The sequence below is a fragment of the Protopterus annectens genome, chromosome 16.part0 (assembly GCF_019279795.1).
Source record: "Protopterus annectens isolate FY-2018-M chromosome 16.part0, PAN1.0, whole genome shotgun sequence".
Lineage (NCBI taxonomy): Eukaryota > Metazoa > Chordata > Ceratodontiformes > Protopteridae > Protopterus > Protopterus annectens.
The window spans coordinates 242708846-242735020 of NC_056750.1; the positions used below are offsets into that span (position 1 = coordinate 242708846).

The 26175-nt window shown below is 40.7% G+C and overlaps 1 protein-coding gene across 1 annotated transcript in view; it reads right to left on the reverse strand.

Annotated features, from left to right (window-relative positions):
- Positions 1-2896: 2896 nt before the first annotated feature.
- Positions 2897-26175, reverse strand: part of LOC122790582 (extracellular calcium-sensing receptor-like) — a 168325-nt gene continuing 145046 nt past the window's right edge. The window contains exon 6 of the mRNA XM_044058107.1: positions 2897-3948. Within this exon, the coding sequence (XP_043914042.1) occupies positions 3038-3948 (911 nt within the window). The 3' untranslated portion in view covers positions 2897-3037. The remainder of the gene's footprint in view (positions 3949-26175) is intronic.

Here is a 26175-nt window from a genome sequence, read left to right on the forward strand (position 1 = left end):
ACTTATGAATTTCCTACATATTTGTATTTCAAAAAGTACCAGAAATACAAGGTCTAGGGACCTGAATTTTGTCTGTGACTTAAACAGAACATGCTACAGAGACAGATATGTGTCCTAGAGACTGCCCTTCATGTGGAAAAGGCTTCCCATCCATGTGAAGCTGAGTTGTCCATTACCCAGTTTAAGCACAGCCTAGACATGTGGCTGAGGAATAGGACATTTACACTGGGCCTGGCACCCATGTTCCTTATGGACAGAACTAGCTTATAAATGCCTGACCCTCAGTGTCCTATTTGGATGCAGAGCATCATTATTCTTTTGGGAAAACTTGTGTAAGTTTAGAAAGGCAGCTTGGGACATTAACCTAATAACAGTCTATGACTCTATGCAGTCTATTTTGCCAGATATTGAAAATTATTCTCATTGCATCTTTCTGTTTTTTGGGGGGAGAGTGCTGATAGCTTTTAGTATTGTTTTTTTAATAGCCAGTTCCATATAATCATAAAATACCTCTCCCTTCTTATTCTGACAAGGTTCTTCATTACATATTTGAAAGGATAAGTTGCACTACAAAAGATGTTCAGCTTTTCTGAGTGTTCTGGTATAAGACAAACATCATTTACCATTTCAGTTATATGGTCTTCATGAAAAAAATGAACCCACTGTTCAAAATGATCATGAGACTGTTTCCTATCTCTTTCTTTTTGACCACTCAACTGTCATAATTTCTATATATGCTCAGGCAGATTTTACTGCCTAGAGTGAGACCCTACCTTAACAACTTTCACAGGGAGTGCTCAAAATTTGTTATGCTCTGGTCCTGCACCCTTCTAATGTTTAACTGGTGTGGCTTTTTCAGAAAATTGGAGAGTGTTGTATTATTTTTTCTGTGTATAATTGTGGAGCTTTTCTCCCAGGGCCTCCACTGAAAAGGGCTTTAGCTCAATTTAATTATCCCAGTTAACAAATGGCAAATAAATAAATAAATAAAGTTTTACGGACCAAGCTACATCCACTATTCCTAACAAAGGATTATGATTGGGTCACCATTTATAACCTGGTTATTATGTGTTTGAGACATGGATGTCAAGAAATTCACCTCCTGAGCAAAGCTTGAGAGGTGTATTTTGGTATCCATGTTAAGAACACTTAATAATTTATGTATTTTATTTATTTATTGACATTTGGTGACTGGGAAAGTCCAAGTGGGTCAGAAACCCATTTTCAGTGGAGGCTCAGGGAGAAAAGCTTCACAGTACAAAGTGTGAACAGCAGAAGTATAAGCTATATTAATACATTTATAAAACACTATACATCAGTCTTTTTTTTGCCGTGCCCCCCCAAAAATGTTTCATTTTCTGGACTTGACTGCTGAAGAAAAAAGTTGAAAGTTGAGAGCTATGTCACATGCATGTGAATAAACAGTGGTTTTGAATTTGAGCTGCAATGCACTTTACTCTGAAGAAGATCACGGAATGATGGGTGAAAGTGCTCAGTATGTCTTTGATGTAATAAACGGCTGGTGTATCTTTTGGCAGTGTTGTAGATTTTTTCTTATTAGTTGGCTGTGGGGGTGTGTAGTAGCTACTGGATGTTAGAATGTAGGTAAAGAGGGGTTTATAGTTGCTATCAGAGCAGAACAATGTAGGTGTGGAGGCAGTATGGTTGGTTAGAAAGGATAAGGGCATTGGAGTGACTGTCATGGCCATTATATCAGGTAATTTCACATCATCTGTAGAGCTGATGTCATTATAAACAATTAGAAAAGATCTGTGACCTAATTTTATAGGACAATACGTTTCAAAGTTTTGGAACACAGATGTAGAATAGGACAGCTCTGTGTTTATTTTGTGTTCTGGTACATTGAATGTGTGCCCCATTGAGAAGTGTAGTCATTATCTAGGGTAGCATCTAGGGTAGGCAGAGTCCAAGGCTGCAAGAGACAGACAGACTAGAGTGCCAGGGAGTTTAGGGTCTATATTATATAAATGAAAATGCAAAATGTCAATCACATGAGCGCAAATTCAGGAAGTTTACATCGCTATTGTGGTGGTTGTGCCCCCCCCCCGCACCCCCCCACTAAATATATATTCCAACTCCGAGATCGCACTACAGTGAGAAAAGGGCAAATATCCCGATCTTCACTGTACTGCGATCCAAAAAAAATTAATATTGTCTTCCTGCATTTACGCTCATGTGACCGTTCGATATATTAATTTTTCGTCGATCTAAAGTAGACCGAGAGTTTATGAGCCACTATTAATTTGTATATTGCAGAACTTTTATTTGTGTCATGTCACTAGCCATACCATTGTCATATCTGGCATACTGGTGCTTACAACTTCTTTTCTGACTCACCATTGTTGACTGGAGTGATCTAGTCATTCATGATTCATGAGTCAGTTTTGACAGTTTTTTTTTTTTTTTTTTTTTTACAATTAAAGGTATTGAAAAGCAAATTCCTTTGGACTAACTTTTCATCTAAAAGAATCTTTTAAGAATCTAAATTCTCTCAGTTCTCAAAGTAATATTTTTATGATAAAAGGAGCATCCCCCAAAGCCATTTCAAATCATCACAAGACCAGCAGTGGTATCATTGAAACCCAGACATTACTAAACTTGCAATACTCAAGCCAAGTAATGTTTTCACATGTTACCTGCTGCATTGCATCCTGTTACATTATAATGAGGTACAAGTTTGTTAATTACTCTGAAACTTCTATGAACTTCTCTATATATTCAAAAGAGCATGGCATTTACCTACTTTCTTAATTCTTAGCTTTTATTATTACATAATCTATATTCTTTGACACTACTGCTTATAGACCTGTTGTTTCTTCATTATAATTTATACTATGAATAATATAAATTAACCAAAGAAAGTCTGGTGCTAAATTTCTTGATAGAAGACATATAATTATACCTGTCAAATGGTGATTTTATTTGACTGTGATTGCTGACAACTGATTAAATTCTAAAAGGAAGCAAAAACTGAATGCTACACAATCATACTTTCCTGCATGGCATATTCCTGTCTTTACTTATTAACTGTTACCTTCCCCATAAGATATTCTCTTGTATTCATCTCAGGTCTCAACAGAATAACATAACATTTAGGCAGAAATATACAAATGAATAACCCGGCACTGGAAGAAAGGATTGCAAAGATTTCTACTGCAACCATGTACTTCCCTTTGGTGCTCAGGTATGCTGGGATAAAGGAAAGCCACACACTTACAAATATCAACATGCTGAATGTGATAAACTGAGCCTCATTAAAAGTATCTGGTAGTTTTCTAGCCAGGAAAGCAACAACAAAACTGACACTGGCTAAAAGCCCCATGTACCCCAGCAAACACCAGAAGGCAATGACTGACCCCTCATCACATTCTATAATTATTTTATCATGTTGTACATTTCTGTTTCTTATTGGGAAGGGAGGAGAAATGTTTAACCAAAGAATGCACAAAATAACCTGAAACATGGTGCAGACAAGTACAATAGCATTAGGCAGGATAGGCCCAACCCATTTCTTTAAGCTACTGTTTGGTTTTGTTGCATTGAAGGCAATCACTACAGTAACAGTTTTTGCCAGCAGACAGGATACACACAGACTGAAGACTATGCCGAAGGTGGCCTGTCGTAACAGGCATGTTATTCTCACTGGATGACCTATAAATATCAAAGAACAGAGGAAGCACAGTGTGAGAGCAAACAGCAGAAGGTAACTGATATTACGGTTGTTGGCTTTTACAATCGGAGTGTCTCTATATCTTAAAAAGATGAGTAGTACTGTAGCAGGCAACAACGCATTGACAGCAGCAATGAATGCCAAGACTGAACCCATGGCATCATTATAGGAAAGAAACTCTTCAACTCTTGTAAAACAACCATCTCTGACGGTGTTAGACCAATAGTCTTCTGGGCATCTCCAACAGTTGTCAGAATCTAAAGACAAATAGGGTTATATGTAATGAGATTAAAAATGAACAGACAAGAGTTTATGCAATGTTAGGTCTTATGTTTCTATTGCAATGACAAAATATTTGAATATAATCGAAAATAACACAGATTCAAAAAGTAAAAAAGCCAACACCCTTGACAAAAGTAGTCAGAACTGTTGTTTAAGCTACTCCTTTATGAACAAGTAAAAATCAAAAAATTTGAAAGTTCATTTACTGTTAAAAATCATACTTTGTGATGTCAGTTTCCTTAATATTTTAATGTTCCTACTCACAGTGCTGATGATAAAGATATAGGTAAGATACAATCTGAATACCATAGAAGACTATTAGAGACATGCTTCCTTATCATGCTAAGCCTTAAGAAGAAATACTACAGTCAATTAGAGAATTATTTTTATCTCTTTGGGGCCTTGATATGTCTGGGAGCTGCAACACCCATGATGTTTGATATTTTTCCATGAAATCTAATCAGAAACTCTGACATTTCTGTTTGATGACGGTTGTCACACAGGCAAATACTTTTGTGTTGGTTTCTTGAAGATGTCATGAATACTAAAGTATAACATATTGTATTTTGTGATATAAGAAAATATTTTTACAGATGATAGAAGCTGAAGATGGGAATTTAACAAACTTACAATATAGTAAACATCTCCAAGCCATGCAGCTATAGAGCCATGATTGTGCCACAGACAGCCTGTTTTTGATTGACAGTTTGAGCACCGCTGTAGCTACCTGGGCAGAAATGAGAATAAGCAGTTAATGCTGGCCTAGCGGGTAAATGGTCCGGAAGGTTCCACTGCAGAAGGACTACCTGGGGAGGCTTCACATATGCTTACTGTGTACAGAGGGTAGGACTTGGGGGTGTAAGTCTGCTAAAACGTCTATTACATTGTAACTTAGCATAGCACATGTGCAGAAGCACACACATTCACTTGCTCAGTGTAGCAGGCACTGAATCATACTTGCTGGTCATCAGTTGAAGGGAGTTAGAAGCACCATACATTTCCTAAGCCCTAATGAATTACAGCTATTATCCCAGCTCTTGTCTTCCCCTCCCAGAGTCCCTGGATAAAAAGAAGTGTGGAAGAATGAACTGGCATATACGAGGATGAGCATGGGTGTCACTGGGGAGAACAGGGGCCAAAAAGACACTAAAATAAATCTTAAAACATACAAAATAATCTTCATCAAGTCTCTCTGCATTAGTCCATTCCTTTGGCTGTGTTTAGGAAAATACACTTGCAAATTGCATCACAGAGCTTGCCCTTTATTTAGTTATGTATTTATTTTTGCAAACTGTATCACGGAGCCTGTCATTGTTTTTTTTTCATTTTTTTCATTCAATAACTTAAAAAAGGTATACCCACAGCTGAATTTTGAATGGGTAAACCGAAAATTACTAAAGGCAAAAAATAAAATGAAGCTGGACACACATACACACACACCACTATCATCCTATAACTCTTGAGGGGGGCTTGTCCCATTCCTACCTACTCATCTTAAATATTCCCCCATCAAGGTCACAATAATTTTGCTGTAAAGCACTTCAGTTATAAACTGAGTTCAGTGATCCCTGATAGCCTCATTGCATGGCATTATAGATTGTTTGGGCTGCTGGAAGTGGACTTCCAGTTTAGGCCAATAATAATTTGCTAGAAGATTCTCATTTGAGTAAGTAAATTCAAAGCTATCAAACAAGATGAATAAGTTAAATCACTCTTATAGACCACTCCATGAATTAAATAAATGCTCCAGCTACACATTCAAGGGAGCTACACTAAATCAAAAATAATAAAGAATGCATTAAAAATTATTTTCATAAAAACGTTTCTGCAGCTTACCTGACCTTTTTCTCACTGCCTTCAGTTTTTCTCATAAAAAAGAAAAAAAAGATGTCCCCATTACATGGCATGACATCCCAATGGAAACTAATTAATAACCAGAAAATATAAAGCTTGTATTTTCAAGAAATTCTAATGTATAAATAATTATTACACAATGACCCACCCCCCATTAATATTCCAAAATGTGCACACTGAATGGTCAGTGTGCACATTGTAAATCAGACTTATACTAATGGAAAAATGTCCGGTCGCCCGGACTTTTTCCATTAGTATGTCTTTTTTTTTTTTTTACAGCAATGGAGAACGCAAGATCTCTGTTGCTTTTTAGAAACTGTCTCTATATGTTAAAGGAGTTTAACTTAACAAGACAGCTTTAAAAAAAGTAACAGAGATCTTCCTTTCTCCATTGCTTTTTTTAAAGCTGACTCGCTATGTTAAACTCCTTTAACATAGCGAGACACTTTGTAAAAATCAACTGAGATCTTGCTTTCTCCGTTGCTTCCACCCACAGCTCTGATGTACTGCATAAGCATACACATGTGCAGTACATCAGAACTGCCGCAGAATACCAGACAACTGTGGAAGGGCAGCATGGAAGCATTATACAATGCCATTATTTAAAAAAAGTAAGTATTATTTTTCTTAAATAATGTCATTGTATAATAGCAATAACCCACTTCTGGGTGTGGGTAATGCTGGATTTACCCAGGGTTGTCTTTGTTTGGCCACTCGGGCTTTGCCCTCGTGACCAAACCACACCAACCGTGAGTAAATCCAGCATTACCCACACCCAGGCGTGGGTTATTGCTTAAATAACCATTCAAAATATTTCTCATATTATCACATATATATTTTTTTCTCTACCTAGCTGTCTATCTGCATATGTCAGCAACTTGAGAAAGAGTGTATACATAGTACCAGTTGACACTTCAACCCTTCTAAACATGTATAATCTGAGGAATGCATTCAACCATGAAACTAAATTTATGTTGGGAGAAGGTAACTGAACAAAACTGCAGGCTCAATTTTTCAGTTTTTTTCAACCAATTGTTTAAGTGAGGCTTAACTTGGGAGGTAACCATAAGGGGAATTTCTTCTTACCAAACTTAATTACATTTTTAGCATTGGGGGGGTGTTTGGGCCTTTGCAAGTGAACGTGTGATTGGTTATGTCAGAAAAAGTCAATGATTTTAGAGAATACAGTCAATTTCAACAAGATATTCATTTTCTCAAAAAAAAATAATTTAACAAGATATTCATTCTCTCAAAACAAACACCTGAGATTAATTTTAGAAGCTAAGCATTCAAATTGAAAAGATGGTTATGGCAGAACAAAAATAATATTTATTGTTTAAAACCATTTTTGAAACACCAGATACATAGATGAAATCATTACTTAAATTTTTAATGTAATGAGTCAGTTAATTAACAAAATGTAGGGCATATGTGTTGCTGGGGATTAATTTCATTTGCAGAGACTGAGTTTGTTGAATGGCGGTTCATCCAGCCAAGTGTTTGACTGAACAACATTCCCATTTCATTGAGGTTGCTCCATCCTTTTCCATGAGATGCAGTGACCTTAAGAGTTGGCTGTCTATCTTTAAGTAAGAGGTGTAGTATGATGTTCCCCTGCATGAAACTTATGATGTTCTATAGCACCACAGAAAACTGAGATTGATCTACTACTATATATTTAGATATGTGAAAAGAAGGTCCATCTACTGAAAAAAGTAGGACTAATTCCACAGGCTTTACTCTTTTTTGGGAGGTAAAACTTTCACAGGCTGCTTGAAACACTTTCCTTTCCCATTATTCACTGTGAAGGGCTACCCTTCTAGGTCTTGTCTAGGACCAGCTGAACAACATAAGAAAATAAAACAGAAAGAGAAAAGGAAAGAAAACTGGACAAACTACTCCAACACTGGGAGATGAAAGGAAGGTATATTACAGAGAACAGACCTTCTTAAACACCTATCATTATGGTTATGGAATAATTTTTGTATCTTTTAAGAAGAGTTCTGTCCTATCTAAGCAGTACCTAATCCTTCTGAGTGGACCTCCTGATGCGAATATCCCACAGATAACAGAGGTCTCAAATGAAAAGCTGGATCCGTAATATCTAGTTTACAGTATCCTGCAACAGTGTTAAACAAAGACCAGGTAGCTGCTGCACAGATACTGGCATATGGAAAAACTAACAGGAAGTGACACTTCAGTGTAATCAGTGTGTGAAGTAACTTGCAAGTGACTCACCATATTTTGTATGCCACAACTTTATTAATAATTCAAAAGCAGGAATAAGAAAAACATAACTGTTTTTAACATAAGCAATGAGTACATTTTGAAATGTATTCATAAAAAGACATTGCATGCTATATCTATTAACACCTGCCTTCTTTGCTAACATGCTATGAAGGTCATTATAACTGTAGAAACACCCTTAATGTATGCTACAGTTTATTTATAGGTGGTTGCCATAGCACTAGAACATTATAATAGCTGGAGTCAGACCTCTTAGCAGTCAACTCATAGGATGTCTGTACCATAAAATCTTTCTCTCCAAGTTATGTAAAATAATCACATTGGTATATTTCCAGTGTGAGTTAATAACTGCAATGACTGCAAAATCCATAGCAAAAGCTATGTTTCCAAGGTAAATGTACATAAATGACTTACTTATTAGCAGAGCACAGGAGTTTGACAGCCATACAAGAAGTAGACCAAGTAACTGTTTCCATAAACTTAAATAATGAAGGCAACTCCAAAATCTGTGGAACATATAAGATTAAAAAAATGCAGAAGATCAGGGAGTGACTCTGGAGTGAAGGAAAGTTGCTGTTGCACTAGGCACTGGCTACAAATACAAAAAAGGAACACTGTTGTTTGCTTCACAGATTAAACAGTTTCCATAAAAACTGTTGTTTGAGAAACCATTCCTGTGGCATCAGCAGACAGCAGTTGATGGAATGTGGCTGGGAATGAGGAAATGGTTGGACTGAATACTCCATGGCCAGACTCTCGTGGCCTCTTATTTTGTCCCCTGCTGTTTGTTGAAATGTCATATTACTATCATGTGCTCAGTGTATGACTATCAGGGCTATTGTGAGGGAATCCTAAAAGGTTGTGAAGGTAAGAAGAATGGCTCACTTTTCCAGAACATGGCTGTGAAGCTGATGCTCTTGAAATATACAGACAGATGGACAGAGTTGTCTTCCCATGTAAGTGCCCTTTGCACCCCAGAGCAGATGTATCCACAGACTGATGCTTGAGGGGTTCATAACTGGAAGGGAGTTCTTGCTGTTATGTAGGCAATGCTCAGATACCACACTAAATGAGACATGCAAAACTTGGAGATCTTAATGTGATAGTAAATGGTATCCAGAGTCTGAGACAACTATACCTGAACTGTCCTCTTGAAAGCCTTCATATGAACCGCCATTATAATGTCTGCTGCAGTGATATGAAGGTCATAAGCAGAATTTTGCTGAAACCAAATGGGATGCAATGACCTGGGATACTGTGGACTGAAGAATGGTAGCTGATCTGGGAAAGATATACTTGTCAAGGAGTGGGGTGTCTAATGAGCACCTGATGAAAGTCAGGGTGTGAGATGATTGTAGCTGGGACTTTGCAAAATTCATAGTGTGTGTGTGTGTGTGTGTGTGTGTGTGTGTGTGTGTGTGTGTGTGTGTGTGTGTGTGTGTGTGTGTGTGAGACAGATGGAAGAATGCATGAAACTGATTGTTCTAGAGTCATGAGGAAATGTTGCCTTTTCTCCCAGATGCAATGATTAACTAGAAAGGGGAATAGTTCAGGTTATGAAAGAGATGGGTAGGTACTTTCGTCATTCACACAATATGTCTGGGATTTTATTTATTTATTTTTTTTGTGATTGGCATATCAGTTCTGTAATTCTGTTCAGAAAAGCATTTGGCTAACAGTCCTTAGAGCAACTGCACTAAATTCAAAAGATTCACTCTTGTTATGACACAGTTGTCAATTACTCTTAAGATAATGAATGGAAGCTGCAACATGGTAATACCATTTGGTTGTTATGGGTCTTCACTTGCAATAAAAGTTCTAGGTGCTCTGGAAAGAACACATAACCCTATTGATTTTATTTTATTAACTGGGTGGATATACAAAGCACAAGTGCCTTTTTTTCTAGGTTGACCTAGACAGTGATGGTGAACCATTTGGGTGTGGTATGTCAAAACCTCCTGGCACAAAATAATTCAGTGCACTTCACATGAGCAACAAATGCAAAAGCAGTGTGTGTGATAACTCGGGTGTTGTTGATCGCTGACATGTCACCCAAAATGTTGTGGTGTGTGCCACCTTTGACACGCGTATCCTAGGTTCGCCATCACTGACTAGGAGCACTTTCTGGGCAAGTAATCAACTCAGGGTCACATGGGAGGCAAATAGAGACTGCAGGACTCAAACCATACAGCACATGATAAAGCTCATAGCTTTAATTCTCCAAATGAAACTTCCTGAATTATTAATGCGTACTAGCAAAATAATAATATACATTTTTTGGAAATCTTATGAATGGAACATCATCTGGGATTAGGAATATACACTTTCAGCTTCATGACAGATGTCTAAAATGAGTAGACTCCACAAGCAAGAACGGACTGTCCACAGTGGGCTGGTACCATAGTCAAGGAGGGACAGATTTCCTTATCTTCAGTTCTAGGGTCTTTAGATATAACAATAAACCACTCAAAGAATCCTTATGAAGCACAATTTCATGTGTAGGAATAATCATGCGTATCAATAAATACACTGGTACAGTAAGTAAAAACACTGCAGTCATCAATAAACTGGTCAAATGCAATATAAATCCCCATGTAACCCACTGGTTTGCCAAATGGTTCACTGACAGACACCATTCTATTAGAGGCAAATGGCACTCTAACCTCTAAGAGATTTGTCACCAGTGGCATAACCCAGGGTTCAGTTTTGAGCCCACTTCTAATTGGTATATACATTAAAGTCCTCTGGCTGACCAGGTTTGCAAGATGATCACAAGCCCAGAGACATCATCAACTCTCCTGAATACATTACATTCCACCAAGAGGGACTAGTTTGGGCAAACTCATGGTGCCATAGTTAAAGCTAAACTTTGATAAATGTAGAATTATACAGTGTGGGAAACTTAATAATAATAATACCCAGATTTAAAATTGGCACTATCAGCACAAACCCAAGAACTTTTATGGAAAACTAACTCTGGTATAACCCCCACATATTTTCAGTCTTACAAAATTGATTATTAATGACATTGGCACTTGATCAAAATAAGTCATCATTCCCCTCCAGTTATCCTTTACCAAGCCATCACTAAAATATAGTTTATCATGCAGTATGTACTTATCCAAACAGCTAACCCAATCAGAAACCCCCCAATAGTTCATTACTAAAAAAGTCTCTGGTATAAGTTCTCTATGTTCCAAAGAGCATCTAAAAGCCCTTGTCTGTTTCCTCTGACTTTTATAGACTTCTGCAGGGTGATTTATGTCTGGTTTACAAAGCTTCAAAAGACCCAGTCTTGCTTGATCTACTATACATCAGCAAAACAAGTAGATCTAGGGACCAAAATTTATTCTGCAATATAAATAGGACTTGTTGGAATAGACCAAGCAACTGTAAACCAAAGAACAGGAACAAATGGCCAAACAGTGATCCCAGTAGCTCGAGTAAAAGTGAAAGTCCAAATCCAAGAGTAAAATTCCAAAAATCAGAGACCACATAGGCAATATAAACTTGTTTAATATAAAGCAAATAAAAAATTACACGGAGCTCCAAAAGGAAATACCAGGTTTAGCGCTTTCATCTGCCAAAAGCAGACTTCTTCAGAACCACATGATAACAGTTAATTAGTTCATTAAAAAGCCTGTTTGGCGCCAAAAAGCTACCCAATAATAACTTTAAAAAAACTTTAAAAAAACATAACAAAAATGTACAAAAGGAACTGTACAAAATCCACATATGATAAAAAAATCCACATAACTTATATTCAAGAGTATATACTAATAACATATCTAAAAAAGATGATGTTGGTCATAAAAATAAATAATGTAAAAAATATATATATGTTATACTGATGACAATATACAAATGTAACAAATACATATATATATGGATAACACCGCTAGACCTCAGTATCGATGTAATACATAACATAAAATATATAAAAAAACTGTAGTTGGAATGACAGATAGCTTTCCCAAAGAATCCTATGCCTCCGGAGCAAACTCCCACTTTCTGCAAAGCAAAACACTTCCCTCATTATTTTCAAATCTAATAGACGCATGCAAATTACCTCATAAGCACGTGAATCTCATGCAAAGGAATCAGGTAGAGTGATCAAGCTAACAGATAGCTCTTCAGACCCTGTGTCAGTGCTGTAGTGTTTACAGAAAAAATCTGTGTAGAGGAGTGTAGATAGACAGAAGCGGCTGTAAAAATGTAGATATATGGACAGAAATGTCATACCACATACAGATATGAGCAGAACTATTCTCCTGTGTGTCTGAAAAATTAAAGGAAAGAAGTTAAATTAATTTAATTTTTTTTAATAATTTGGGTATGTTAGTGTGCAAACATTGAAACAAATTTTGAAAAAAAAAACAAAATTAATTTTATGTGACAGAAATGTGTTACAGGACCCTGCATGGAGTATCTACAGTGGTGCATTGGTGCTGTTGCTAATGTGGCAGGACTATGAAGTGTGTAGTTTCCAGGCTGTGAGCATGTATCCCTATGCAAATGAGGTGGAATTACTGAATAACATAAAGGGGTAATCGTGTCCGCATATCCCCTTTGTGTAGGCAGAGAACCATGTAGGTGTTTACAGAGGAGGTAGCTGACATCAAGGAAGGGTGTGTCTAATGACTTCTAAGCTTATTTCAGCTTAGCTGCACCTGTTTGCATGGTATGCCGCCATGCTGTGTTCTTGCATTAACTTGCTAGCTTTGTTTAGTTAAGGGGCAGATGTTTTTGTATGTTTGAGCAATGCACTGCTATGCTAAGCGTGGAAGTCTGGGGGGTATGTACACTAAGTGCTAAGTTCTGTTTACCTATGGTGCATGTGCTTGCATGGCGTGATGCAGTGCTGAGTGTTTCTAAAAGCCAATGATATATTAATTAGTTTTGACCCCCATTTAACTTAAACTAGGGCCATTAAATAATGTTAATGATATACTAGGCAGGTGGAATGCATCATAGGTAGCCAATCACACAATCAGCACCTACAGCAGAGCATGATAAAGTATGCACACACCCTATGATCTGATTTGTCTCCCATACTCTGCACCATTAGAGTACACACTTGAGGATTTTAACTGAGAGAATTCTAGGGGCTGTCAGGGGCTGCTGCATGTCTGCTACACCTGTATGTGCTAGATGCAGAAGTCAATGCTGCTGCTGCTGTTGACAATAGGCTTAGACAGAGAAGGAGAAGAGTGTTCAGGCCCAGGGTAACCTTCCAGGAGCTACATCAGCTGGAGATTGTAGAGCACTACAGGGTGGACAAGGACATACTACAAAAACTCACTGAGCTCTGCCGCCCTCAACTCATACCCAGAACCAACAAAGAGGAACTCATCCCACTGGGAAAAAAGGTATGGCTAGCCCTTAGGATACTAGCTACATGTACTTTCCAAAGACTAACTGGGGACTTGATGGGGGTCTCACAGGCATCAGCATCCAGGGTACTCCACCATTTCATTGATGCCACGCTACTACATGCCAGTGAGCAAATTTCTTTTCCCCTCACCCTTGAGGTGAGGTCCAGCAATATGCAACACTGCTACTGTGAGGTACTGGGTGCCATCGATTGCACTCATGTACACATCAAGTCACCACCCAGTGAGGATGGTAGAATGTACATCAACCACAAAGGGTACCACTCCATCAACTGCCAGACCATGTGCAATGCCCAGAGGATTATCATGAATGTGTGTGCTGGCAGCCCTGGCAGTTATCACAACGTCCATATCTGGCATGCATCACAGCTGTCAGTAGCAGATGTTTGCTAGGGGGGACATCCCACATGGCCATTTACTGGGGAATGTTGGCCACGCCTTGTGGATGATGATATCCATCAGAAATGCACACACACCCAAGGAAGAAAGCCATAATGAGGCACATGCACAAACTAGGAACATCATAGAGTGTGTGTTTTGGCTTCTGAAGTCACGGTTTTGGTGGCTCAATATATCTGGTGGAGCCCTGCAATATTCTCCAGCCACATGTGCACATATGTTCACAGTAGTATATGCCACACTACATAATATGATCCTGTGAAAACAGCTGCAGCAGGATCAGCAAAGGAAGGGATACACAACCCCCCACCAGTGCCTAGGTCACCACAACCACAGTTACAGTCAAAGGAGGACTCGGAGGAGGAACCCACTGATGATGTCCCCGTAGGAAGACATAGACATGCCCAGTACACCTTGGGCTTGGCTAAGAGACAATGCATAGCACATTCACTGACAATTTAGGGTCCTAGGGGACTGACACCTTACGCCTACTCACATACATATATAAAAATTGTTGATGTCAGGCAACCCACAAAACCTGTACCTATCCATGTATTGGCTGTGTACTGCTTGCATCACACAGTGTTAGCCTTGAACTACAGTTCTGTCAACTGTTGCTTTTGCAAGGTAAGTCTCTAACCTACACACTACTTGTAAGGATTATTGTAATATGGTATTGTATGTATGGCTCTGCTGCATTTATGCAAGGAAATATTATGGGCTATGTGGACAGGAGTAACATCCACATAGGACTACAGATACCCAGTCCAATAGTATGTGTTCCCTAATAATTACTAGGCCTCATAGTTGGAATATTCACTACATCAGTCAAGGGAGATGTTAAACAGTGGGTTGACATAACATTTGGACAACTGTATATCCCAGCAGATCATGTGCTGTTGATCCCCCACCCCAACATAGCAGTGTTCCCATATAACCGCTTTAACAGTAAGTCATCATGGTATATCAGCAGACCAGGCAATCTCAGGGCAGTAACATAGTACTCGATCACACATTGTATGTCACACATAACATAGGAATAACAATGTACATATTTATGATGTTGATTATGTGATGAATGACTCCTCTTTCTCTGGCACCCTGTGTGGCTCAGTTGACTAGAAAAGTTAACATGGGTGATGGTGTTGATGGTTCTAATCTGGAAGTAGTCACATGTTTTGCATGTGAGATATTATGATGTTGGTGTTTTCACAGACTGTCAGTTTGTGTGTGTTGTAACATTATGAACATCTGTCACATATTAAGTACAGCAGACAACTGAGGAATGCCATGGACATTTTGAATGAAGTGCAGTACTGCAGAAACAGGAACAGATGCCACTGTATGTAACACACAAAATCCCGGACTGGAGTACAGGTAAGTGTGGCCTGGAGACACTTTATAAGTACTGACAGTCCCACTGGGCATGACCATACACTTAGTTAAAATGAGAGCAATTCTGTTGCCCCTTCGTCAAAATGACCTCCAAACTCTGTATCCCACCCAGTTCGGGTTTGTGAAAGGCAGATCATGCCTCCTGAACCTAATTGACTTCTTTGAGGCAGTCACCAAAGCCGTAGATGAGGATAAGGTGGTTCACACAACCTATCTTGACCTCGCCAAGGCTTTCGACACCATCCCCCATTCTGGAATTATAGCTGAACTCACTAAACTAGGTATAAATCCCTACATTACAAGATGGGTTGCCAACTGGCTCACTGACAGAACCCACACTGTAAAAGTTGCAGACTCCAAATCTGACCTCAAAGCAGTGACAAGTGGAGTACCACAGGGTTCTGTCCTGGGACCTCTCCTGTTTGGTATCTACTTCTCTGAAGCACAGGCTAACATAGAAGGCCTCTGGCTAACAACGTTCAAAGATGACTGTAAACTAGGAGCTATAGTCAAGTCCCCAAATGATGTGGACATCCTACAGAAGGGCCTCGCTGAGACAGATGCCTGGTGTCAGAGCCGTGGCCTCAAGCTCAATGCCAAAAAGTGCAGTGTCATCCCCTTTGGTAAAAACTCTGTACCCATGAACTACCACATAGGCAGCAATCTACGTAACACTGAATGTGTGATAAGAGACCTTGGGACCCAAGTGGACAGTAGTCTCTCCTTTGATAGTCACATCGCCACAGTAGTCAGGAAGTCCTTCTACATGGCACACCTCATCATAAAAGGGTTCTCATCCAGGAAAAAAGAGGTCATTGTTCCCCTCTACTCGACACTCATTAGACCCATTATAGAGTACAACGTCCCTTTTGGGATGTACCTCACCAGACATCTGCTGCAGCTGGAAAGGCCACAGAAGTACCTCACAAAGAGGATTACTGGCCTCAAACAAATGCCCTACACTGACTGCCTCAAAAAACCTCCAGCTTTACTCTATAGCATATCGCCTACTCTGAGGTGATCTCTGCCTAACATATAAAGCTATGTCAAACCCAGAGCTGTTGGACATGCTACACCTAAAGAAATCCCAATCCCTCCAAGCTACACGCTCTAGGGACCTGAACCTTGTCACCACAATAAATAGTTCATGCTGGAGGGATAGATTCCTTTCCCAAAGACTTCCCATACTCTGGAACAAGCTACCCATCTATGTCAAGAAAAGTTCTTCATTAGCACTCTTCAAGAAAAATCTTGATGAGTGGATGGGAAATAAGAAATACACCCCAGGGATCACTTCTGTGTCTCTGCTTGACAGTGGCACAGGAAACCAACTTTCTTGGGTGGCGTAAGCTAGGGAACCTTGTTGGCTAGGCTTACGTAGGCCCTTGGGCCGATAGCCTAGTACCTACCTATGAACCTATGACCTGTTATGTATAGCTATGTCTATACATACAGATATATATGCATACATATCTATCTGTCACTATCTTGCTCCACATACATAGTATATCTATCTCTATGTAGTGTTAAATAGATATACACCAATACATATATATATATATATATATATATATATATATATATATATATATATATATATATATATATATATATATATATATATATATATATATATATTTATTTATTTATATATATATATATATATATATTAAAGTGATACATAGACTCTTTCTATATATCTACATAACACATATACATATCATACACACACACACACACGTATATATCCATCTCTGTTATATACATAAATATGTGTGTGGAAGTCTGTATTGTTCTACATAATTTGTACTATCACACATCCATACTGTTGCTCAAAGGAGCCAAACTAAGGGCACAACAGTACCTAATTCACTTAGCTACAGACACTTGTGCCTGCTGGATGTCACCATGTAGACAGACACAGGTGAGCAGGTGGTGTAATATATAATGTTGTCAATGCACTCATGGACAGGGCACATTGTTTCTGCCCACAGGTTTGCCTGTCTAAGTGCAAACAGCCACATATGGCCATACTGGTAACTGTAGGCACATAGCTAGGATAATAACAGTTATCCCACTGCTAAGACACTAGATCCAGATAACAGTATGAAGCAATACCATTCTGCAGGTCACAAATGCTGTTCAACACAAGCCTAGTTTGTCTAATGCACAAGTACTGTGCCTGCAATCACATATACAACAGACTTAACCTGTGGGCCATGCAATATGTACTGTGATCTATAATGTGTAAAACTAGATATGTAGGATTTCTAATCTCACTCCAGCCTACTTGGTGTGCATGTGTGTGTATCCCGCTGAAGAACAACTGCCATGCCCTCATGGGCCATCCACCTACAATGGTTATGAAATTTTTGGCCCTGTTACTTGCTGTTGGCTTCCAAACTGCCCTTTTCTACAAGGCTTGATGATATCATCCACCTTAAGACTACCAGCTGACAGTGTACCATCAGACTTAAGCTGTGGTGTGTACAATAAATACTCTGATCTATAGTGTGTACAACTAGATAGATAAGTTTCTAATCTCCTTCTAGGCTCTTTGGTGCATGTGTGTGTATCCCCCTGCAGAACAACTGCCATGCCCTCATGGGCCATCCACCTGCAATGGTTATGCACTTTTTGGCCCTGTAACTTGTTGCTTGCTTCCAATCTGCCTTCTTCTACAAGGCCTGATGATGTCATCAACCTTAAGACTACCATAGCTAAGAGGTATTACCAGTTTTAAGCTGTGGCATGTGTGATAAGTTCTGTGAGATATAGTGCATAAGACTACATAGGTAGAGCTTCTAATCTCACTTCAGGCTTCTTGGTGTGTGTGTGTGTGTGTGTGTGTGTGTGTGTGTGTGTGTGTGTGTGTGTGTGTGTGTGTGTGTGTGTGTGTGTGTGTGTGTGTGTGTGTTTGTGTGTGTGTCCATATGGCATAAATATGATCACTTTGGTAACTTAGAAATGGGAAGGGTTTGTAGCATTTTATTTGTAGCATGTGATGTGCCCCACCCAAAGGACTGACCACAACAAGGCCTGCTGATGTCATTAAGCAAATATGTCCTAAACTGATAGTATTAGCAGATGTGAGGTGAGTTGTGTGCATCACGTACTGTGATCTGTAATGTGTACCATAACATAGGTAAGTGTTCTCATCTACATACAGCCAGCTTGCACTATGTATGTCCCTTGGCATGTTCTATACACAGTGATGGGAAGTGGTGCTAGCCTCAATATAGCCATGTTTGCATGTGAGCCTGTTAGAGCATTTTACATCATGTTATGGAACCATAGGATGTTTGAACTTCTCTAGCATAATGGCCATACAGCCCTTACAGTCATATATATATATTTATACCCATAGTCACAGGATCAGCACATATTGTCCCAGTCCAAGATGGACACAGGCAGATGCCTTGTGTTGAGATGATGGTCGCCCAGCCAATCATACAGATGGCATGTACTGAGGTGCACTGATGTGCTCTGTATGCCATTAGGCAGGGTTCTGTTTCAAGGGTATGTTTAAGTCTGCTAGACAAATCTCTCCCGCAAGCATGTAGTACTAGCATCACATACGAGGTTAATGTCCTAACACTGAGTTATCCATCTACTATACCTCCTACAGATAGGCAGTATATGCAATTAAGCAGGGTCACACATTGCCCCGTATGCAAGGCACAGATCATCTCTGAGTAGTCTATAAGCCACAGGTGACAATGACACTCATTGCAGATGATCCCTATTGAACACATACTGATGATGTGAAGTGTCCTGGTGAGGGACCATACTGCTGTGTGCAATTGCCAGTACTGCTTGGAAAAGTACATCACCAAATGACAATTGTACTCAGATATTGGCATGCTGAGGGAAGAGTACTTTGAAGATATGAGTTTGTCACTTACTGGTGACTGTGGCCTCAGCTATGCCACATGATTCTTGCCATATCACTATAGAGACATGGTGATCTGAGGCACATTAGGTGAAACCTGTGTGGCAAGGTTGTATGCCCAGTTCTTTCACCACTGAGTATGTACATCACATGTTGCGACTGAGGTGCTACTTACCAGGTACATAGGTCTAAGTGATGGAAATGATAACCAACAACATATTTGCACAGAGTTTATCGCCATTAGTATGTCAACAGGTATGTTTTCGCAAAACTTTATTGCAGGATAGTGACATACCATAGAGACTCTATGAGTGCACACAATTTGCAGGCATCAGCTAACATTGTTAGCCACAGTCAGTCAGTAGTCACATGTATTGTGATTAAATGGATTCCAAGCAGTAGAGGACCCAGGACTGCACCCTGTTGAGCACTGCTGCTTACAGATCAGCTGTTGGAGGTGGATGTCCCTATGGTATGTATGTGTGCCATCAATGGGCCACTTAATGATCCCTACAATGATAGTATCATGAATGCCTAAGTGGGTGCTTTGTAAATGTTTCCTGAGCAGGGGATATAGCCAGACAGCTTGGCTCAGCTAAGGGGTTGTACACCCTGATGTACCCTCACCCAGGTCCTTGGTTTCTGCCATGGAAATATCCACCATGTGTAAAAGTTATGGTCCCCCTGTCACACATCCAAATTGTGTACAGTCAACTGTGTGTAGATCACATATATGCGTGCTGATCAGCTCCATGATGATTGCCCCTATAGCATACAGATATGGATACGTGGACAAAGGGGTGTATAGTTATGTTGATCAGTAGATGCATCACCTTTGTGCAAGGGTATCACAGTTGCCCTTGTCCATTCAGGTGGTGTGCAGCCAGTGGTGTCAGTATGATTGCAAGGGTTTACCAATTGTGTTAGTAGTCCTCATAATATCACATGTGTAATGCAGCCTGGAATGTTAGCATGTGCAATAGATGCTGTGTATCATCCAATGAGAGGCCAGTTATGAACTGCTCTATAAATATGGAAGTTATGGGACAGGTTGTAGGAATGTCATGTGTCATATGTGGTGGGGACAAGGGGGTGTAGTTGACGCAGACAGTGTGGGAGTACAGGTTAGGTATGAGTACAGAGCATCATATGTGGCATCATGACATATGAAGTCACCGACAATTTGAGCCTGTCTTTTGAGGTCACACATGTAACTACATTGTGCGTTGTGGTTCTGCTTTGTGTGGGTGGCTACTTTTGTCACTTACTGTGTCTACACAACAGCACAACAACACTACGTGCATCTTTTAGCTGCGGATGAAGGGCCTTCATGTTAGGGGGGGCACACTCACCTCAACTGTCACCCAGCACTGTCCACCTGTTATTGTACAGCCTGTTAATGGCATTTGTCCACCAGTCAGGTTTGCTGAGCCATGACAAGCCTGTGTCCCTCCTGTCACGTACAGCTGATTTCATGCAGTTGTAATGCTGCTGACATAATGCACGGGTGTAGAGCTCTGCATACTTGCCTGTCCTATCTGAAGGGGGAGGTACAGTTATGCTATGTCAACCATCCCACAGGAGGTAATAAATGGCTTTCTTGCCATATATGTCTGTATTGTCTGCAAGGGGGGGTACATGCTGGTAGTTCTAGGGAGACTGATTTTTGGACAGATCCCACCAGGGAATACCTTATATTGGGGGGGGGGGTTGTGCTGTTCACCCATATTGGTAAACATATGATGCAATATGTTGGTTCCACATGTGAAGCTGTCATGGCACTACTGCAGAGCATTGTAGGTAAGGACTGAACCATCCTTTGAGCAAGTGAGCCACAGCGTGACTAAGCAACACAGTGTGTGCATATTACACTTCCCTAATGTATTTGTCTGTGCTCTGTATAGACACCTTGCATGACTCTCTTTCTGCAACATGCTGGAAGTAAATGCAACACTTACTTGTCCCCAGATCTCTGAGTCATGTCACCTGAAATGCCATGATAGGAGTTAGCATGGATATGAGCACTAATACTGTTGTACACCTACTGACACTGGACCAAACACTATTACTTTTCTCAAGTCCAGATCATGCTTACTGACTGTAACCGACAGAGCCCATTGACTCTTACACTATGCAATGGATGTCGGACATACTTCTCACTCCACCAACAATGACCTGACAATGTGTATGACAATGTTAAGCCAGCAAGCCTTGCTGGAAACTGTGTATATCATGTATAGAGTGTTATGTCAGCTGGTGGATAGGTAAGTGTCTGACAGTCAAGTTCTGGGAAGATAGCACTGGGAGACCTGCACTGCAATAATACCAGTCACCAATGGAGTTCACCATCCTCCATTATTGGGGTACCCTGTCTACCTATTCCCATTCTGCAGTCACAACCACTGTCAGTGACCTCTGACTAAGTACATTAGCAGGTGATTGCATATTAGGAGCTGTCACAGAATCCCATACAGAAACAACAGTTATCTAGGATGTCCTAAGACACAGTCAGTTGTTTTCTGAACCACTGACAAAGACTAAATGCCAGTGACTGCATAATACTATCCTGTGGGAAATCATCCACCCCTGAAAAATATTGTAGTGTCTGCACACTGCACACAGTTGAGCCATTACACATGGAGTTATGGACACAGAGAGTAATGTAGCCTTTGACTTTCACTTGTCGGTTAGATGTGGGGATGCATTCACTGTTGTACAACTCATACCAACAGGTTTGGGATGTAAATCCCAAACTATCACTGCTATTCTGAATGTGGCAGTCATCACGCCTATCATGGTATGCAATGGCACCCTTGCTCTGCCAGTACACAGGCATATCGTACAAATGTAGGAGCCACATAGGTTCCATGGTACACCAATACACAGTATAGATAACATGTCCTATGGAGTCCAAGTGACAGTCATACATGTGTAGTCTGTTTCCTAAATGCTTTGGAGGGGATACATATGGCTCCATATAGGGAGGTGTCAGATCCCACTGTGTACCTACCGTGTATCCATGACAGAACTAACACATGTCTCACCTGTTCTACATGCCTACTACATCACTGTGGTATACATAGTACATGCTGGAGAGACAAGAATGTAACACAGGCAGCACACCTTACATGAAAGAGGCTCCCCATGCATGTGATTCACACATCTGCTGTGACACACATCATGTGCAGGTTATACAATGGGATGCAGAACACAACAATCATAACTGGTGTCGGGCAACTGTCTGTATTGGACATAGGATATTTGTAGATGGGTCATCTCCATCACCATAGCTTGTAGATGTGTTAGTTCCCAAAACACTGGTGACACTTATCAAGGGTAGCAGACCTTTTCACAGATTAGGTATGCATGAGTATGCTGAATGCCAGCATTGTCCTTGTTAGATTGTTATACACATAGGAACCTATGGAGCCATACACTTATAGTGCAGTACGTTGCTGAATACATATTTCTACTGTGCTGACATGCCAACCTGTGTTGCTTTATTGCTGCTGTGTATCCATAGGTTATCCCAAAAGACTCCTGAAACAGAAACAAAAACAAGTCCATGATACACCATTATTGTGTAGCTATACAGCCATTACAACATCAGACAACATAAGGTACACAAAAGTATGTGGCACACTCATGACAAATGCCAGTATACAGTATTTGTCGGTAACCACTACAAGTGGCATGGCATAACAACACTGCATTACACAAGTACTTGTTAACTAATATAGTCACCTTGTGCATCAGACACATAACTTCATTTCCCTGCATCAATGACGAAGATGACAGGGATGTGGCATGGGTTTCATCACTTGCACAGGATGTTGTGTAGGGGTGCAGAAGGCCTAGGCTGACCGAAATGGATGACAGCATATGTGTGAGTAAGGAAGGGGAGAGGTAAGATGGACCATGGAAAGGTGTCATGTGTGTTTTTAGGTGACCTGCATTTGACAGTAGTGTGTGAGTGCATGTGCATGTACACAGTCAAGCTCAGTGCTAGCCCAACATGTGTGTATGTTGGACAACTTTGGACTGTACATGGTAGAGTTGACAGTTCACTGTCTCCAGCCCCAAACATGAGAACTGGCTCTGTCAGAAGTTGCACTGGCACCTCCATCCCCAAGATCAGAAGTGTTGCTAGTACCCAACAGTGACTGCTGTCTGCTGTCTGCTGGGACTATGTCCCCCACAGGAACACCCAGGACTATGAGCCCATGGCCTGCCATGTCGTGGTGTGGACAGCACACTCCCTTCTGTAGCGCTGGATCTACTGCCACTATGGGAGCGTGATTGTGCATGGCCATGTAAACTCTCAGCAGATGGGATTGCTGACCTACATCCACAAGTTTGATGCTCAACTCCAACCACATGTTTCAGCATAGACAATGTGCGGTCCAAGACAGGCACTGTCTCAGCCGACCTTCTGTCCACTGCATCAGTCAACCATTCCAGGGTGTCTCCAATGTGTTGGAGGTAGTCACAGATATCAGACTGTGCTGCATCCATAACCCTAAGCATACATCTGGTGTTCCATTCAGAAAGTGCCTGTGCCTCCATGATGGCCCAAAACATGCAGCTAGTAACCCCTGTTGTGACACCTGCAACAGGTGGTGGACAGACAGCAAGACACCTACAAGGACTCCTGTCAATCCATCTGTCTGAGACACTCCCTGGAGCCATAGTTGCCACACTTTCCTGTTCAATGTTCCCACCCTCTGACTGTCCAATATCTGTGGCATCCAGGGACTGGGTATGTGTGGGCATACTGTGCGGTGACAATCAGGGCAGAAAAGAGATGTCAATTTCTAGGACACATTCAGCCCCAAAACCCCCAGCTGTACCACACTGTGGCCACCATCATCAGAGTCTGAGGAGACACTGACATTAGGTTGCATAGGGGATAGACACCAACCCCCCTGGTCACCTGTGATAAGAAAGGAAAAAGCAGTACATTAATACCTGCACTATTATGCTCTGCTGTACTATGTTGTGCTATATGTAATGCTATATACATGTCGTCACTATGACAGACGTGTTGAAAACCCAACCTCATATCGTAGGACATGAAGACAGTACTTTTACCACTAACAGCTGTAGTTTCTTGAAACTAATATCTCATTACACTGCAATCTCATCAGCAACAGTGAGGGACACTGTTTACATTTGTGTAGACTCTGCACAGTTGACACATATGACACTCTGTAATGTCCTAACAATATCATCACATCTATCAGTGTGATTGCACCTACAAGACATAACTATTAGTCTAATGTGTACAGTCAGAATATCTGTGTATAGTTGGCAATCATGCTTACAATACAGCAATGCAGGCAGCAGGCCTGGGATGGCAGTCTAGGGATTACACTGCTGTAAACCTACATCTATAACAAAACAGTGTCATGCTTACCAGGAGCAGAACCACAGGCTTGGCCAATACCTGATGGACCTGTGGAAAGTTGTGGGATAGGTAATGTCAGTACCATCGTATGTTCCACCACCACCACAAGGTAAAGCATCCATATATCTCACATTTACAGTAGTTACTGTGTTAATTGTTATACTGGTCAAAATCTGAGCATGACAGTCAAACTGCAGTAAAACCCTTCTCCCCCAAAAAAGCAGGCAGACCTGACACCCACATAAGACTATGTACTCCCTGACACATTGAATGCTACAGTATTGCAATGCTGATCAAACTAAGCTTACCTGCTTGCCCCGCTGCTGTGGACACTGTGGCACCCACATCCACAATGTAGGGTATGATGGATGCCTGGGAGCTTTTGTTTGTGCCTAGATTTGCCAGGAGTTCCTCAGTGGCTGAAAGTGGTTGTGCCACTGGAGGCCCTCCACCAGTGGTGCCACGACCCTTGGTTACATCTGCTGCTCTTCTGCATGCGGCATTGATCATGTCCATTGCACGGTGTCAAACCTGCTCATATGTCCTGCTCTGATAACCACTGGCATTGACATCAAGGACATGGTCAGCCCACAATGCCTCTTGCTGTTCCCTGTTTTGCATCCCCCTGGACAGTAGAAGTTCATGGTGTTGACATAGCCCTTCCAGTATTAACTAATTTTCTGCATTTGTGAAAGCGGCATGGCGTCTTGCATACCTGTTACCTGAAAGACAATAACATGGAACACGTCAGGTCACATACGTGGAAATACACTATGTAGAGATGCAGCAAGCACAGAATGGCTGGCAATATCCACTGCTTGATCACACATGTCATATTCCACAGTGTGCAAACATACTAGGTGTGTGGGTACAACTAGGATTCTGGTGATAGTATTCCCATGTGTGCCATGAAGGGACTGCTGTATGTTCATACAGCTAACACTGGAGTCTATTGTAGTGTGTCAACAAGAGGTAGCCTCCCTGATAATATGTCAAACCAAATGAGCCAAACAAATAGCAGTGTGATATTTCAACCACTGTAAAAGGTGAATTCCACGAGCCAAGTGTGTCACATTGATAATATACATTCCACCCCTGAAGTCTTGCATATCCTCTGTATGTATAACAGATCTGGAGATCATTGACATGTCATTATCACAATTCTAAGAAAGGCTTAATGCTGTAATCCTTATCCCCTGTAAGTATAGTCAGACATCTGCATTCTAATGTAAACAAGATGGTTACATACCTGATGGAGTGCAGTACTCCTCTGCTGATATGTGCTGGTAGGTAATACTTTGCATACACATGGTCTGTGTGAGGAAAGTCTCATACAGAATGGTTCCCCATAGCTAGCTGCTTGCCTTCCTAACATGCATCTCATCAGCAGATGACTGCCTCTTAACCAGTCTGTGGTACCGAAATGATAATTGCAGCCAACACAGCTGATTTACACTATCATCAGCCAATCACATGCATCCACAGTATAATATATAAGGCCTTCATGCAGATTAAGGGCCCTTTCTGATATGTTGTGTTGGACATTACTGTGGTGAGGAGACTACTTCATCGCAGACGGTAGGTCTGTAGCACCAACTTTTACATACAGATGGAT